The 18,826-nt window shown below is 44.0% G+C and overlaps 1 protein-coding gene across 11 annotated transcripts in view; it reads right to left on the reverse strand.

Annotated features, from left to right (window-relative positions):
* The window catches only part of WDR37 (WD repeat domain 37), a 63,810-nt gene that overhangs the window by 31,280 nt on the left and 13,704 nt on the right, over positions 1-18,826 (reverse strand). For 9 of the 11 annotated variants that reach the window (XM_027594626.1, XM_027594621.2, XM_027594622.1 and 6 more), the window contains exons 3-7: positions 9,116-9,212; positions 6,115-6,210; positions 5,704-5,768; positions 2,164-2,299; positions 1,003-1,074 (exon numbers count right to left, since the gene is read on the reverse strand). In XM_027594626.1, the coding sequence (XP_027450427.1) occupies positions 1,003-1,074; positions 2,164-2,299; positions 5,704-5,768; positions 6,115-6,210; positions 9,116-9,212 (466 nt within the window). Of the gene's footprint in view, positions 1-1,002; positions 1,075-2,163; positions 2,300-5,703; positions 5,769-6,114; positions 6,211-9,115; positions 9,213-9,460; positions 9,482-11,453; positions 11,643-18,826 lie in introns of those variants that run through there. The other 2 variants (XM_035721788.1, XM_027594628.2) reach the window with 2 other exon arrangements.

Consider the following 18,826-nt stretch of genomic DNA (forward strand, 5'->3'; position numbering starts at 1 on the left):
AGGCTATTTGGGAAAATGGAAGAAAAAAGCAGAATACATAAAGCTGTTAAAAGGGGCTTCACTTTTGGGGAAGTGAAATGGAGTACGAAGGAGAGGCAGGAGCCTGCAGTAACATTTTATACAGACTGCTAACACCCTCTTAATTTTTAGGCGATGTGTACGAGTTTCACCGTATCAATGTTCTTCAACGAATAAATGCGCAGTGGGGAAACAAAGGCTCAGCACACGTTCACCTGAGAACGTCTGCAAAGCCGTGAGCGTCGACCCCGCCCGCCCAGACACCCCCTGTGGAGGCAGAGCTGCATGCGGAGGGGCGTGAGGAGGCAGCCGGGACCCCCGAGGGAACGAGACCTGGAGAGAGGGAAGAGTGTGGGTCACAGCCCAGACAGGACAACAGACGTGCCCCCACCGGGCGACGTCTGCAGGTGGGGCACACGCGGCCACGGACGCAGAAGGCAGGCGCCACCTGCACGTGTCCACGAAGGGGAGGGCTGTGGCGGTGGCTGGCGAGGGGAGAGGGAGCCGGGAGGCGACCTGACAGACGGGAGCGGACAGTAGGCCAGGAAGAAGGAACCACCAAGGGCACCCGGAAGGAAGTGGGCGAGATGCGGTCAGAACACAAGGTGCAGGCATGGGGGCAGCTCAGGGGGCAGGGCAGAGCTGCTGCAACCGCCGTGCATTACCTGCAGGGAGGAAGCCCGGGGACGGACGGCAGCCCTCCCTGGGCCCTACTACATGCAAAGCAACATCACCCTGAAGGGGAACCTCTGAAATGAACACACAGTCTTTGACAAAAGTAGACATTTCAGTTCCAAATTTGCTGACATGCGGCTTTCTAGGCAACGGTAAAAGAAACAGACAATTCCTACTCGCATGCTCTTCCCCGACAAGGCTCCCGCTGCGCAGGCAGCATCGCTCTGACCGCCCACGAGTGCCCGTGGGCCCCACAGCCAGATCGGCACACCTCCCATCAGAAGACACCACCCACCCTGTGGTGCTCACCTGACCCCACGTGGCCCGAGTACTTGACGAGGCACCTCCCCGTCTCTATACTCCACAGCAGAGCCGTGTGATCTGCAAGATCCAAAAAACAAGAGTAACTGACCCATAACCAATTTTATGGTCTTTTTAACATAAGTGAGAAGTTATATTATCACTAGTGTCTCTGCAACTCTATACTACTCTGTAATTCAACTGACCAAAGAAAACATTTCCCAGAAGACAGAAGCTGGTGACCTGTCCGAGGTCAGGGAAGTGGCAAACGGAAACCCAGAGACTTGGACCCTCAACGTACTGTCACAAGGACTGCACCTCCCCCGAGTCCTTAAGTGACAGCTCCATTGTTTTGTTGAATTAACACTTTCCAAAGCATCACGCAGCACTGAAATGCAAATTCAAATCCAGTTACAAGTATTTGAGATACAAATATTCCTTTGGACCTTTCCTCTTACATAACAGGAAAATCCTTTCTTTTCTTTCTAATTGTAATTTCCAGAACACGCTGGGGAGCTTATGTGTGAATATAATTTCAAACAAGAAAGAGAACTTTCTTCATGGGTCTAACTGCTGCAACATTTTCCACTTCTACTTCAAAAAGTAGAACCTAGTAACATCTCACAGGCTGGTAAAGTCATTTTCAACAAGTGAGCACCATTTTTAACTTTAGCAATTTTTATCTGAAAGGGTATTAGGTTATGCACCTTGGATGGCTTTCAAAAACTATCTTTTCTTTAATGAGAAAAAAAGGCTCTCGGACGCCTGCGCCAGGAGTCCCACAGGCAAACAGGGCCACCAGTGGTCCAGCTTCCACCTAAACCCTAGAGCAACGGGCCCGCTTCAGAGACCACAAGGCCCCTCCCTCAGCTATACATCAGTTCAGGCAGATATGCGCTCGACCGTGACTAACAAGAAAGCCAGTCAAAAAAATACCTACTCTGTGTAACAGACACGCTCCCTCATGCTGCCGTGAACAGTGATGGCGGATGCAGCTGCCTGACCCCAGAGCCAGCGTCCGCCCACCCGACACCACGTCACGGCGGCAAGGCCCAACAGGGCACGGCAGCGCCGACTGCTTTGGTGACGGTGATGCTCGGCCTCCGGTCCGCCACCGACACCGGCAGGGCCGTCGCGCCCGGCAAGCAGAGGGGCTCGCTGCAGACTCACCAGCAGACGCGGTGCCCAGCACCACGGGCTGTGTCCTCGCCACACTGACGTCCCAGATACCATCCCTGTGGCCAATGTACTCCTTCACGAGCTGGCACACGGCCCTCGACGTGGTGGTCTTGAAGCTGGAGACGATCTAAAACCATGACGGGAAGGAGTATTATAGACAATTTACTGGCTGAATGTTTTTAGGTTTAAAAAGGTACAACAGAAAAAGAGGTCTTGAACTGCATGAGTCCCTGAGCAGGATATTTAAAGCATTAAGGGAACACAACATAAGGGCAAACAGCAGCATCCCTCCAGCCGGACGTCACAAAGTAAGAACGAAGGCCACCCTAAGGCCTCGAAAGACCCCCCCCAACCCCCTGCAAAGCACGTGTGTCCTCCCATGGAGAGAAGGGTCTGTCTACACGCTGCAAGTCTCTTCCACAAATCCAAGCCATCAAATTTCCAAATTCTCTTAAAAAAAAAGAGCAACCAGGACATGAAAGTCAGGAGAGTATACCCACACCCTTAAAACCACTTTTATTATTGGGGAACCTTCATTTTTTTCCCATTTTTGGTCATTTACACCAACCACGTGTTATCAGGAGGCAAAGAGCCCAAGGTGGGGAGGAGTCCAAAGACGACACTTCCACCGGGTGAGGTCTGTCCAGCACTGTTTACTGAGCGCGTGCTTGGTGCCGGCGCTGCACTAGGAGACACACACAGAGCGCGGCAGGCCCCGGGCGGCTCACAGTCTGACGGAGACAGACAGGAGAACCACAGAGGTGTGCACGAGGGTGAGGCACCGTCCCATACGATACACACAGCAAACAAATCCCACTTTCTCGTACAAGGAAAAACAGAAGTGCATGAGAAAGAAACTAATGAAACACAACTCTTCAGAGTTTGGTTTTTAAACTGTTCTCAGACAGAACAACTTTTCAGCTTTTAAGCAAATCAGAATAATGGAGATTAATCAGATTAATGAAACTATAAAATCAAGTGAAAAAGAAAACTTGGTGTTAAACAGCTATTTCAAACACTGATTTAGCAAAGCCCTGAAAATGAATCTAAGTTCATTCTTAGAATAAAGACATTACAACACAATCTACTGTTACATCAATTTGGGTGTGAACATTCAAACTGTCCTCTGACGCCGAGAATGACTAAAACATGTTTAACAAAGACAGGCTCTTTTGGAAGAAATACATCTGACTCGGTTTGAATTTTACAAAAGGACTTGCTCAAACAGAAACCCGTCATCTTCTTTTTCCCTCTGAAAGCTCCTATCCCACCCAAACTAGCGAAACCGTCCCTCCATGACAAGGAAAAGTGCTTTGGCTGGCCTAAGGTGCCAATCGGATGTTCAATAACGTAACACGTAGGACAGAATGGAGCTGGAGAACGTGCAAAGCCTACCCCACAGTTAAGTGTGAAGCCTCCTGCCATTTCTAACACAGACGTTGTTGTCCGGAGACATGAGCTACTGAAGCCACGCTCCTCGCCAACCCCACCCAGACAGGAAGAACAGAAGGTCACTGCTCAAGACTCATGCCAACCCCGATTCCAGTGGGATTTTGCAAGTGGACAATATGCAATTTATGAATATTGTAACAAATCATTTCACGTGTTGCTTCCAACTGCCCACTACACTTTGAATACCTATTAACTCTCTGTTCTTAAAAATCCTGACTCCATCGCAACAGCAAAGAGGCCCCACAAAAGACTCGATCTTGCAGAGTGAACATTCATGACAGAAAAGCAGAACGAAGTGACAAAGTGATGCTTACGCCTATCAACCTAATTATGGTTTTAATTAAGATACAATCTCAAGTACTTCAACAAAATCAGAGAGGGGTTCTTCACAGTGAGAGAGAGTCATCTTTATAAAAACACGTGTGAACATTTCACAAGTTTCTCTAGAGTGACTGCCAGTTAGACGGGCATGCCTCCAGCCCTGGACAGACATGAGCGATCCCTCCTCAGGCCCCCAAGTCTTCTGGTCTGCTGAGAGCACGTGGGTGCACCAAGCACCAAGCACACTAGTTGCTGTCAGGGCTGAGTGAGGAGGCAGGTAATGCTGCCCTCAAGCTCACTACCTCCTTGTTGAACACACACTCAGTGCTACCACCAAGAATACACACACTGCAGCATGGATCAGAATACACTCTGGTATCGGAGTCTTTCTTCAGTTTTCAGCTAACACCTTACAACGTTATTCTTTAATGCACACAATAAAGATCATTAATTACATGTTTCTTATACACAGAGATTAATTTGTGGATCTGAAATGACTGGGGCTTTAAATATATTTAAATACATTTTTTTTAAGCCAAGTATTATAGTACATATCCTTCCCTTGGCCCAAATCTTGTTTTTCATTATTGCTAGTAAGGGACAACTTTATACACTCCTTTCACCTACTTCAGAAAAGCTCTGAAGGTTTCCAAATTCTAAGACTGTATGTTGAATATGTATGCTGTACCCACGGCAATAAACAATAAAGTCAAGATAATAAAACGAGAAGTTAGGTGAGGAAGAACATAATCTTACAATACATTTTGACAGGTTTAAAGTTGTTTAAACTTAAAAACTAGTAAGTATAAGCTAGATAATACATAATAAAAAAATTTTTAAATGAACCACTTATACTGTAGAGTTATCAAAGAAAACAGAAGAAAAGGGAATCAATATTCATATTTTTTAATAACAAACAAGTACTAAGAATTTTCAAATGAGCAGAAGTAGCCATAAGACTGAATCTGCTCTATTAATCGTAGTTAACCTCGCTGTGGATGCCATGCTCAGTAACTTCAAGCTCCCTGGAAAAGCTGGAAATACAGAAAGTTAACAAGAACTCTTTATGCTGTCATCGCACACCACAAATGCCAGCTTTTCCCTCAGGTTCAGCAAAAGAAATGTCCATTTATTACAGCTAGATAATTAATTTAACTTTTGTACATTCAAAATACTCTGAAGTAAAGATGTACACGAAATCATTTTAAAATATTACCTTACAGCAATCCTCCCTCCCAGATAAACTTACTCCCAAACGATTAAATCCTTGCCACTTTAAGAAGGTCAGAACAAGATAATTTTTAAAAAAACAAGATACCACCACCGTCCTTACGAGCCTTGGAGACAGACCTTCACTTCTGCACGATCCTTAGAAAATGAGAGAGAAGAGGAGGCTAAACAGGAAAACGTGACTGTGGCCCAGACTGCTTCTCACCAGCCCCGTTCTCCAAACTCAGAGCCTCTGCATCAAGCCACAGAACAATACAAACTGTCTCTTCCCTCAAAAAAGACAATCTATTTACTCACGCACAACATTGGACTCTCAGGAAGGACCCGGGCAGAGGAGCATCTAGGTGTCCAGAGGCTGTGGCCACTTAACATACCTACGATATTCCCTGCAAAAATCCAATTTCTCTACACAGCAGAAGTTCCTCTTTGTCTGTTACACATTTCTAACTGGAAAATATGCAGCTTCAGGTACACATCTGCACACCTCAAATACCACAGGAGCGGCCCAAGAGCCAGCGCCCGGCATACCTTGCTGGTGGAGGCCTTGTAAGTGGTCTTCAGCTTCTGTGAAAGCTGGCTGGTGCTGTGGCTGGCTGCAGAGACAAAGAAGCAACAGTCAGGAACGCTGTACAACCACAGGGCCACAGAATATTCGTCAGAGTAGGGACAGACTGGGGACAGCAAACCCCATCTGTCATCCCACACAGGAAGACAGTTACCCGCGAGGGCCTGTCCACGCGGTCGTGTGGGCCAGAGCACGGTTACAACAGGAAGCCAAGCTTCCTGGTGCTTCCTCCTTTTCTCTACGCCCATGCTGATTACATGCCCCGAGTCCTGCCCACTGCACAAAGCCCATCAATCCACATCCTTCACTAAAGTCCAAACTCCCCCCCAACACAGAATGTGCAGGGCAATCCTTTTATGAGTGTTCACCCTTACCTTTCGTTTTGAGCTGGCCTTTACTCAGTTCCGCCCCATCGATCGCTTGTCCTTCAGCAGCTAAACGTTCGTTAAGAGTCTCGATTTCCCTACGCACTGGGAATAAAAGTTTTTTCAGAAAGGTAACACATGCCACTTCCAAAACCCGAGTACATAAAAACATTAATAGAGAAGTACTGTCTCCACATAGACATGAATAGTACCCTAAGAAACAAGATCACAGTTCCTAGAGTTCTCACAAACCTCAAGACACCTTTCAAAGAATACAAACTCCAGCCCTCTCCCCGCACCGGGAAGACACTGCGCTGTCAGGGCACACAGGCAGGGCTCCGGGGCCTCAGTCTAGGTCATCTCCTTTGTACTTTCTTCTGTACACTTAAAAACATTTTTTCTGGGGCGCCTGGGTGGCTCAATAGTTAAGCGTTTGCCTTCAGCTCAGGTCATGATCCAAGTGTCCTGGGATCGAGCCCCCCATCAGGCTCCCTGCTCGGCGGGAAGCCTGCTTCTCCCTCTCCCACTCCCCCTGCTTGTGTTCCCTCTCTCGCTGTGTCTCTCTGTCAAGTAAATAAATATAATCTTTAAAAAAAAATAAAAAATAAAAACACTTTTTTCTGATACTATCCAAAATTCAGTGAAATTTGTACAGTCTAGCTGAGAACACTGAAATTGGGGGAAAACATATACCATAACAAAATGCAACTCTGCTGTGTGGCAACACAGAGCCCCAGACAAGGATGGTATCTAATGAAGACAGACAATTCAGGGAGTTATGAAACATGACTACAAGTACAGAACCATCAGGGAAGGAAGGAAGAGGAAGGCCGTGAGTCATCAAGGGAATCAGCAGACACACTCGTGCTGGTGCTCTTCTCTGGAACAGGCCTGCGGACCACAGGATGAGCGACACCTGGGGAAGGGACTCGGCCAAGGACACGAGCCACTGCAGCAAGGCAGCAGGACCATGACCTGGCCACACAGCCCCCCACAACAGGGCTGCACACCTGCCACCATGCCATGACACCTGCCAGCACCGTGCACCCTCTACTCGGGCTCCCGTGAGATGCAGGGGCTGCGTCAGGCAGCAGAGGCTGAGGGCAGAGGCTCTGAGCAGATCCACCTGAGCGCTTTAGACTGTTCCTCACAGACCGCAGGGAGCCATCCAAACCAGGCAGCAGGAGACTGTGTAAACTCAAGTTCCTCTAGCACAGTCGTTTGTAATCCTATAGTTTCTCTTTTTTTTTTTTTTTTAGTAGGCTCCACATGGAGGCCAACGCAGGGCTTGAATTCATGACCCTGAGCTGAGATCAAAAGTTGGACACTTAACCGACTGAGCCACCCAGGCGCCCCTGTAATTCTATCGTTTTTCTTGAACAAACTGCATGAATTCATAAAACATAAGGCCTTAGATCACAATAGAAACTCAATAGCGCCTGGGTCATTACAACTGATACTTAAAAAAAAAAAAACAAAAACCTTAAGATCAGAAGTAGTGCACGGTACCTAATTTTTACTTTATAAAAACTTGGAATAATTTCTCCCTCTGTAAATTTCCAAGATGGACTTATAAAGAGAATCCAAAAATAAAACATTAAATTGTCCACTAGCAGAGTTTAAATGACACAGAGTTACATTCTCTTCACTACTGATTCAACTACATCATTCAGTTCTAGAAAAAATATTTTAGTATAATACATTATATGTTAATAAAGAAAAAATATTTTAATAATGGAAATGCTATTTATTAGGATTAAATTTCTGAAATCACAGTATAAAGCATGAAGACCAGATAACAGTTACATTCGCATAATATAGATTTCAACACAAACCCTATGAAAATAACAAACACTATAAAGTAATGGAGCAATGAATGGGTAAAGGATAGGTTTGTTTCCTGACATTTCAGAGGGAGGCATGAGTGCACGTGGCCTAAAGCTGACAAGCTAAAAGTAAAAGTGGACTCAGTTTACAAAAATAATCACAAGAATTAAAAGCAAAAAGCACACAGAATGCTTTCCTTTGCAGAATGGAATGGGTCAAAAGGTAAGGGTAATGGTAGTTATCTTTTTATACTCCTTTGTTGTTTTTTAAAGTAATCTCTACACCCAATGTGGGACTCAAACTCACGACCCCAATATCAAGAGCCAGATGCTCCACCAAATGTGCCAGCCAGGAGTCCCTATGCTGCTTGATTCTTTAAGCAAAGGAAGACATTCCTTCTCAAATAAATTTAAAAAGAGAAACTAAAGCTAAGCTAATTTAAAAATTCTTTGATTTACCTTTAGTAAGTCAAACAGATAATACATTTTAGGAAATTCTCAAAATACAGTATATTTTAAAGAGAAACACGAACCAACATTTTCTCAATTTCTGGTATACTTTATGTAGGAACGGTTATAAGATATATTTATTTTTCATAAAATCACAATTTGAATGGGAAAGTGTTGTCAGGAGAATACTACCCATCCCAAAAGTAACCTGTGAACATGTGGCCTCCATGGCAAAAGAGCCCTGCAGATGTAACTAAGGTAAGGGATCTTCAATGAGGAGGTCACCCTGCATGACCTGATGACCCTTCCTTCCCTCACGTCCTTAGGAATGACTCAGAGATGTGCCAGGAGGACTCTACCCGCTGCTGATGGTTTTGGAGGCGGGAGTGGAAGGGCTTCAAGGTGAAGAGCGAGGCAGGCTCTAGATACCGGGAATGCCAACAGGAAGATGAGGACCTCCGTCCTCACACTGCAAAGAACCGAAATCTGCCACAATGCAAACAAGCAGAAGACAGACTCCTCCCCCCTCACACCTCCAGAGGAGCACAGCCCTACCAACACCTTGATTTGAGTCTGGTGACATTGCCACACAGACTTCTGACTAAGGAATTGTAAGATAATAAATTTATGTTATTCTAAATCACTACACGTGATGCAGAAGTACAGAAAACAGATACAGTGGTGATGTCTACCCAAAAATTTTATAGAAGTTTATGAAGACAGGAGATACTCACATTCTAAGTTTTCAATATAAAGGTTTTCAAACTCTCTTTCTATTTGACCAAACAGTTCCAGAAGTGTACTGCGAACCGAGGAAGGCAGCTTAGAATCCTGAAAAAAGGAAGATTCTGTTTAAAATGAAAAAGAAACTCTTTTCCAAAGTGAATTATCACGTCTTAAATTCTTATTTCTTATACATAAAATGCTTAAAGAACTTAGTTTCACATCTATACAGACTACAGACGTAATAGCTACAATCCAATGGTATAAATGGTCACCCAGCGTAATACAGGATTCAAAACCAAGCATTTCTTCAAAACAACATCATTTTTCTTTAACAAGGGAGGGAATAAGCCTACCTTATTCAAAAACTTCCAAATCTGTAGAGAAGGAAGATAGTTCCCATAAATGAAGTTTTATTATACAGTCTCTAAGTTCTATCATACGATATTATAAGTTAATTTGAATAAGCTATATACTAATAGAGGTGCTTTCATAGAGTTCTCCCATCTATTGTGCTTCAAGCACAATACTGGATATTTCTTGTAACTATACTTAACGCCTACAAGATTATGAGGAAGGAAACACAAGAAATCTGACCTGTAAGAGCAAAACGTGTGAGCTAAACAAAAACCTTACTGCGTTAAGTGCCCAGGAGCACCATGCTCTTCATGCCTGCCTCCCCACGCGTTCTGCACACCTGCAGCCCCGTCCACACCACATGGGAAGCCCGTGAGCAGAAGCAACACCTCTGCTGAATTTTTATGTACAAAGGTGTGGGCAGTGTCCTCAGCACGACCTGTGCTCACAAGCACATACATCCTGGCCACTGCTGGTAATGAGGAAACTGCAGAGTCCACACTACACTCACATCTCCAGAGGGCACGGCCTATGGCCTACTTTGTGTACCTCCGCACTTAAGAGTATTTTCAAACAGAATTCTTCACGGAGATTTCTAAAATAAGGTTTCAATATTTAACTGCTGCCAATGTAACTTTCTAAGTGACACTTCAAATTTACATGCAGCACAAACTTTGTGATGTTTAATGAGCTGCAAATAAAAATATCCACTGTTTATTAAATTAAACTTCTCAGATTAGGTTTTTTTTTTAAAGGTTTTATTTATTTATTTGACAGAGAGAGAGAGCGAGAGCAGGAACACAAGCAGGGGGAGTGGGAGAGGAAGAAGCAGGGTTCCCGCCGAGCAGGGAGCCCGATGCAGGGCTCGATCCCAGGACCCTGGGACCATGACCTGGGCCGAAGGCAGACGCTTAACGACTGAGCCACCCAGGAGCCCCTTCTCAGATTAAGTTCTTAGGAAGACGAAAATTTTAGGCAAAATGATCTCTAATGACATAAACAAAGCTCAGCAATATCTTTGAAATCACATAATGTCCAAGTAAATTTAACAAGCTAATTAAAACTATATATGAAGCCACATATTCAAAACTGAAATCTGGCAGAACAGGTAACACAGCCTCCCTCCTCAACATCCCTCTAAAGTACCAATGAAAAATATGGGGAAAAAAAAACTTGAAATAACAATGAAAAGTCAAATAAACCATCACAATGAAGATTTACCACACTATCCACCTTGCCTCGTGGCCTTTGCATATCTCTTCCCTCTCTGTGCCACGTTCTTCCTGCACCTCGTCCAGCCAGTCCCCCTTGCACGAAGCACTTGGTGAGAGGCCTTTCTGCGTCCTACAACTAGGCCAAATCTCCTCTTACTGTAGCCATTCCTACTCACATACACCCACAATGTTTTCAGATCCTTATTATTCAGTAACTGAAGTATTACATTTACTTGAGCAATAAATGCAGAATATCATTGTAACTGGAGACAAAACTGGGATGTCAGCAATAGCCTCACTTGACAATCAGGAAGCGAAATGTGCAGTGAAACAAGACCTTTTCCACTACATGAGAGCACTCCAGGCCGGGCTATGGTGTCGTACCATTTCATAGACCCTGACGGAGCGGTGCTGAGCTCTGGGCACCACCTCAGAAAACTCAGGACAGTAAAGCTAGTGATTCGACAAAGCTTCTAAAGGCATGCGCACTTTGTCACATCAGCACATCAGGGATGCAGCAGGCCAGTCTGCACTTGGAGCACACAACGGACTCAGCAGTACTCTGCAAGCACAGGCCTTGCATCCCCGTGCTGAGCCCTGCACTTCCTAAATGCTATGAATCTAAGATGTGTAAAACTACCACCACTGCTCGTTCACACTACCTTCGCGTGGTAGGACACTGCTCCCCAACAGATCACTGTAACCTTGTCTGGAAAGTGAATCCGCTGGTAACTGGCCACGTGGATTCTTAGATCCCTCCATGTCCACCTCCACCTACCATGCCACCTGCTTGCAACAAGCACCCCTGCTACTGTCTTCCTGCCGCTGCACCAGACAGAGCACCACACACCAGCCATCCAGGAAACTCCTCCTCAACAAAAAGGAACCGTCTAGAGAGCACTGAAGACATGAAGACCAGGGCCCTATGAGCAGCGAAGCAGCCAGGCTGATGTTCAGCCTGCAGGCCTCTGAATGACCTTCAGAATTTCATTACCCTGAAATGCAATTACATACTTGTCCTACATCACAATGGAGGAGGGGCATTCAGAAGGCCAAGCAAAGAACACATTTACCTCAAACGGGAGTTAACGCCAGAAGATGCTAGCAAAGGAGGGTGTGGGATTTTCACTAGAAATGTAAATAGATGGGCAGGCGGAGCAAGATGGCGGAGGAGTAGGAGACCTGGATTTCGTCTGGTCTAGGAATTCAGCTGGATAGGGATCAAACCATTCTGAACACCTACGAACTCAACAGGAGACCGAAGAGAAGAAGAGTAACAACACTCTGAACAGAAAAGCGACCACTTTCTGGAAGGTAGGACGTGCGGAGAAGTGAATCCGAGGCGATATTCAGGAGGATAGACGGCGGGGTGGGGGCCTCCGTCGGCCGCTTCTGGCAAGTGCTAGAGCCACGGAGCACAAAATCGGAACTTTTAGAAGTTGGCTCCGCGGAGGGACGTCGCTCCAGTGGCTAAGCGGGGGGTGGAACCCTCGCGGGACAGTGTGGTCTCAGGACCCTCGGGGTCACAGAAAGACCGGGGGAGCCTGAGTGCGGCAGAGCTCCCAGGTATCGGAGCGGGGAAGCCGGCTGCAGAGACGGAGCCGAGGCGCGGGCTCTCACCTCGGGGTGGCCATAAACTGTGATCCGCGGCCCAGTCGGGCCACGGCTCCTTCAGCAGGGACCCAACAAGCGGCAGAGCCGGGGAGACTCCCCTTCCTCCCCTGGGAGGAGCGGCGCGGGAGCGCACCGCAGGGATCTGCTGGGTTTGGAGACTCCACACGGGGTCGGGTGCCAGGGATAGAAACGCTCGGTCACAGGCCAGGTGAGCACGGAGTGCACTGGAGACCAGGGAGACGGGAGTGACTGCTTTTCTCTGGGGGCGCACTGAGGAGCGGGGCCCCGAGTTCTCAGCTCCTCCGGGTGGAGATTGGGAGGCCACCATTTTCACCCTGGTCCTACAAAGCTGTACCGAGAGCTTGCAGGGAACAAAAGCTCCTGTGAGCAAACCTGAGCAGCTTGCTTAGCCCGGACCGACAAGGGCGGGGCAATTCCGCCTCCGGCAAAGACATTTGGGAACCACGGCAACAGGCCCCTCCCCCAGAAGATCAGCAGGAACAGCCAGCAAGCCAAGACCAAGTTTACCGATCAAGGAGAACGGGAGAACTCCAGCGCTAGGGGAATACTGCACATAGAAATCATGGCTTTTTTACCATGATTCATTAGTTTTTCAAAGTTAAATTTTTTAACTGTTTTTTTTTTTAATTTTTCTTTTTCCCTTTTTCAACCAACATCTTATCAATCCCTTTCTTAAAAAAAACATTTCTTATTTTTCATTTTTAGAGTCATATTTCTATCCCTTCCATAATAGTTACCCTTATTTTTGGCATATATATATATATATATATATATATATAAGTTGTTCTCTCTTTAAAATGTTGAGATACAGTTTCTTCTAACAGATCAAAATATACCCTAAATCACTAGTGTATGGCTTTGTTCTAGTCTCCTGCCTGATCACATTCTCTCTTTTTTTTTCTTTTTCTTTTTTTTTAAATCATCTTCTTTCTTTTTTCAAACAACTTCTTAGCGTATCAATTTCTTTTATAAAATCTTTTATAATTTTCATCTTTACAGTCATCTGCCATCCCTTCATTGTATCAACCCTTATTTTGTACATATATAAGTCTTTCCTCCTTTAAAATTTTAGCAGGCACTGTCTTCTAACAGACCAAAATACGCCCAAAATCTAGAGTGCGGCACTGATCTATGCACTACCCTGATATATTTGATCATATTCTGTTTTTTTTTGTTTTGTTCTGTTTTTGTTTGTTTTTATCTTTTTCTTTTTCTTTTTTTTCTCTTCTTTCTTTCCCTTTCTTGTCCCCTGGTTTCAGGTCTTTTCTAATTTGTATAGAGTGTATTTGCTGGAGACGTTGTTAACCTGATAGCATTCTGTTCTCTCATTCATCTTTTCTCCTCTGGACAAAAATGACAAGACGAAAAAAAATCACCTCAGCAAAAAGAACAAGAGGTAGTACCGTCTGCCAGGGACCTACTCAATACGGACATTAGTACGATGTCGGACCTAGAGTTCAGAATCATGACTTTAAAGATACTAGCTGGGCTTGAAAAAAGCTTTTAAGTTATTAAAGAAACCCTTTCTGGAGAAATAAAAGAACTAAAATCTAACCAAGTCGAAATCAAAAAGGCTATTGAGGAGGTGCAATCAAAAATGGGGGCACTATTTGCTAGGATAAATGAGGCAGAAGAGAGGATCAGCGATATAGAAGACCAAATGATGGAAAGTAAAGAGGCTGAGAAAAAGAGAGAAACAACTACAGGATGACGAGGGCAGAATTCGAGAGATAAGCGATACGATAAGATGAAACAACATTAGAATAATTGGGATCCCAGAAGAAGAAGATAGAGAGAGAGGGGCAGAAGGTATATTGGGGCAAATTATAGCAGAGAACTTCCCTAATGTGGGGAAGGAAACAGGCCTCAAAATCCAGGAGGCACAGAGAACCCCTCTCAAAATCAATAAAAATAGGTCAACACACCAACATCTAATAGTAAAACTTACGAGTCTCAGAGACAAAGAGAAAATCCTGAAAGCAGCTCGCGAGAAGAGATATGTAACCTACAATGGTAGAAACATGAGATTGGCAACAGACCTATCCACAGACACCTGGCAGGCCAGAAAGGACTGGCATGATATCTTCAGAGCACTAAACGAGAAAAATATGCAGCCAAGAATATTATATCCAGCTAGGCTCTCACTGAAAATAGAAGGAGAGATAAAAAGCTTCCAGGAGAAACAAAAACTAAAGGAATTTGCAAACACGAAACCAGCCCTACAAGAAATATTGAAAGGGGTCCTCTAAGCAAAAACAGAGCCTAAAAGCAGCATAGATCAGAAAGGAACACAGAAAATATACCGGAACAGTCACCTTACAGGCAATACAATGGCACTAAATTCATACCTTTCAATAGTTACCCTGAATGTAAATGGGCTCAATGCCCCAATCAGAAGACACAGGCTAGCAGACTGGATTAAAAAACAAGACCCATCAATCTGCTGTCCGCAAGAAACTCATTTTAGACCCAAAGACACCCCCAGATTGAAAGTGAGGGGGTGGAAAACCATTTACCATGCTAATGGACACCAAAAGAAAGCTGGGGTGGCAATCCTTATATCAGACAAATTAGATTTTAAAACAAAGACTGTAATAAGAGATGAGAAAGGACACTATATCCTACTTAAAGGGTCTATCCAACAAGAAGATCTAACAATTGTAAATATCTATGCCCCTAACGTGGGAGCGGCCAATCATATAAGGCAATTAAGAACAAAAGCAAAGAAACACATTGACAACAATACAATAATAGTGGGGGACTTTAACACCCCCCTTACTGAAATGGACAGATCATCTAAGCCGAAGATCAACAAGGAAATAAAGACTTTAAATGAAACACTGGACCAAATGGACTTCACAGACATATTCAGAACATTCCATCCCAAAAGCAACGGAATATGCATTCTTCTCTAGTGCCCATGGAACATTCTCCAGAATTGATCCCATCCTAGGTCACAAATCAGGTCTCAACCAGTACCAAAAGACTGGGATTATTCCCTGCATATTTTCAGACCACAATGCTTTGAAACTAAAACTCAATCACAAGAGGAAAGTCGGAAAGAACTCAAATACATGGAGGCTAAAGAGCATCCTACTAAAGAATGAATGGGTCAACCAGGAAATTAAAGAAGAATTTAAAAAATTCATGGAAACCAATGAAAATGAGAATACAACTGTTCAAAATCTTTGGGATACAGCAAAGGCAGTCCTGAGAGGGAAGTATATAGCAATACAAGCCTTTCTCAAGAAACAAGAAAGGTCTCAAATACACAACCTAACCCTACACCTAAAGGAGCTAGAGAAAAAACAGCAAATAAAGCCTAAACCCAGCAGGAGAAGAGAAATCATAAAGATCAGAGCAGAAATCAATGAAATAGAAACCAAAAGAACAGTAGAACAGATCAACGAAACTAGGAGCCGGTTCTTTGAAAGAATTAACAAGATTGATAAACCCCTGGCCAGACTTACCAAAAAGAAAATGACCCAAATCAACAAAATCATGAATGAAAGAGGAGAGATCACAACCAACACCAAAGAAATACAAACAATTATAAGAACATATTCTGAGCAACTCTATGCCAGCAAATTAGATAACCTGGAAGAAATGGGTGCATTCCTAGAGATGTATCAACTCCCAAAACTGAACCAGGAAGAAATAGAAAACCTGAACAGACCTATAACCACTAAGGAAATTGAAGCAGTCATCAAAAATCTCCCAAGAAACAAAAGCCCAGGGCCAGATGGCTTCCCAGGGGAATTCTATCAGCCATTCAAAGAAATAATACCTATTCTCCTGAAACTATTCCAAAAAATAGAAATGGAAGGAAAACTTCCAAACTCATTTTAGGAGGCCACCATTATCTTGATCCCAAAACCATCAAAGAGAGAATTACAGACCAATATCCTTGATGAACATGGATGGAAAAATTCTCACCAAAATACTAGCCAATAGGATCCAACAGTACATTAAAAGGATTATTCACCACGACCAAGTGGGATTTATTCCTGGGCTGCAAGGCTGGTTCAACATCTGCAAATCAATCAACGTGATACAATACATTAACAAAAGAAAGAACAAGAATCATATGATCCTCTCAATAGATACAGAAAAAGCATTTGACAAAGTACAGCATCCTTCCTTGATCAAAACTCTTCAGAGTATAGGGATAGAGGGTACATACCTCAATATCATAAAAGCCATCTACGAAAAACCTACAGCGAATATCATTCTCAATGGGGAAAAGCTGAGAGCTTTTCCCCTAAGGTCAGGAACACGGCAGGGATGTCCACTATCATCACTGCTATTCAACATAGTATTAAAAGTCCGAGCCACAGCAATCAGACAACAAAAAGAAATCAAAGGCATCCAAATCGGCAAGGAGGAAGTCAAACTCTCACTCTTTGCAGATGATATGATACTGTATGTGGAAAACCCAAAAGACTCCACCCCAAAACTGCTAGAACTCATACAGGAATTCAGTCAAGTAGCAGGCTATAAAATCAATGCACAGAAATCAGTGGCATTCCTATACACCAACAACAAGACAGAAGAGAGACAAATCAAGGAGTCGATCCCATTGACAATTGCACCCAAAACCATAAGATACCTAGGAATAAATTTAACCAAAGAGGCAAAGGATCTGTACTCAGAAAACTATAAAATACTCATGAAAGAAATTGAAGAAGACACAAAGAAATGGAAAAACGTTCCATGCTCATGGATTGGAAGAACAAACATTGTGAAGATGTCAATGCTACCTAGAGCAATCTACACATTCAATGCAATCCCCATCAAAATACCATCCACTTTTTTCAAAGAAATGGAACAAATAATCCTAAAATTTTTATGGAACCAGAAGAGACCCCGAATAGCCAGAGGAATATTGAAAAAGAAAAGCAAAGCTGGTGGCATCACGATTCCAGACTTCCAGCTCTATCACAAAGCTGTCATCAACAAGACAGTATGGTACTGGCACAAAAACAGACACATAGATCAATGGAACAGAATCGAGAGCCCAGAAATGGACCCTCAACTCTATGGTCAACTCATCTTTGACAAAGCAGGAAAGAATGTCCAATGGCAAAAAGACAGTCTCTTCAACAAATGGTGTGGGGAAAATTGGACAGCCACATGCAGAAGAATGAAACTGGACCATTTCCTTACACCACACACAAAACTAGACTCCAAATCGTTGAAAGATCTAAACGTGAGACAGGGGTCCATCCAAATCCTAAGGGAGAACACAGGCAGCAACCTCTTCGACCTCAGCCGCAGCAACTTCTTCCTAGAAACATCGCCAAAGGCAAGGGAAGCAAGGGCAAAAATGAACTATTGGGATTTCATCAAGATAAAAAGCTTTTGCACAGCAAAAGAAACAGTCCACAAAACCAAAACACAACTGACAGAATGGGAGAAAATATTTGCAAATGACATATCAGATAAAGGGCTAGTATCCAAAATCTATAAAGAACTTATCAAACTCAACACCCAAAGAACAAATAATCCAATCAAGAAATGGGCAGAAGACATGAACATTTTTCCAAAGAAGACATCCAAATGGCCAACAGACACATGAAAAAGTGCTCAACATTGCTCGGCATCAGGGAAATCCAAATCAAAACCTCCATGAGATACCACCTCACACCCGTCAGAATGGCTAAAATTAACAAGTCTGGAAACGACAGATGTTGGCGAGGATGTGGAGAAAGGGGAACACTCCTACACTGTTGGTGGGAATGCAAGCTGGTGCAACCCCTCTGGAAAACAGTATGGAGGTTCCTCAAACAGTTGAAAATAGAGCTACCATACGATCCAGCAATTGCACTACTGGGTATTTACCCCAAAGATACAAATGTAGGGATCCAAAGGGGTACGTGCACCCCAATGTTTATAGCAGCAATGTCCACAATAGCCAAACTGTGGAACGAGCCAAGATGTCCACGGACAGATGAATGGATAAAGAAGAGGTGGTATATATACACAATGGAATATTATGCAGCCATCAAAGGGAATGAGATCTTGCCATTTGCAACGACGTGGATGGAACTGGAGGGTGTTATGCTGAGTGAAATAAGTCAATCAGAGAAAGACATGTATCATATGACCTCACTGATCTGAGGAATTCTTAATCTCAGGAAACAAACTGAGGGTTGCTGGAGTGGTTGGGGGTGGGAGGGATGGGGTGGCTGGGTGATAGACATTGGGGAGGGTATGTGCTATGGTGAGCGCTGTGAATTGTGCGAGACTGATGAATTACAGATCTGTACTTCTGAAACAAATAATGCAATATATGTTAAGAAAAAAAAAAGAATGAAAAACAAACTGAGGGTTCTAGGGGGGGGAGGGGGATGGGTTAGCCTGGTGATGGGTATTGAGGAGGGCACGTTCTGCATGGAGCACTGGGTGTTATGAACAAACAATGAATCATGGAACACTGCACCAAAAACTAATGATGTAATATATGGTGATTAACATAACAATAAAAAAAAGAATAAGAAAATAGCAGGAGGGGAA

This window comes from Zalophus californianus, chromosome 9 (genome assembly GCF_009762305.2).
Source record: "Zalophus californianus isolate mZalCal1 chromosome 9, mZalCal1.pri.v2, whole genome shotgun sequence".
NCBI classification, from domain to species: Eukaryota; Metazoa; Chordata; class Mammalia; order Carnivora; family Otariidae; genus Zalophus; species Zalophus californianus.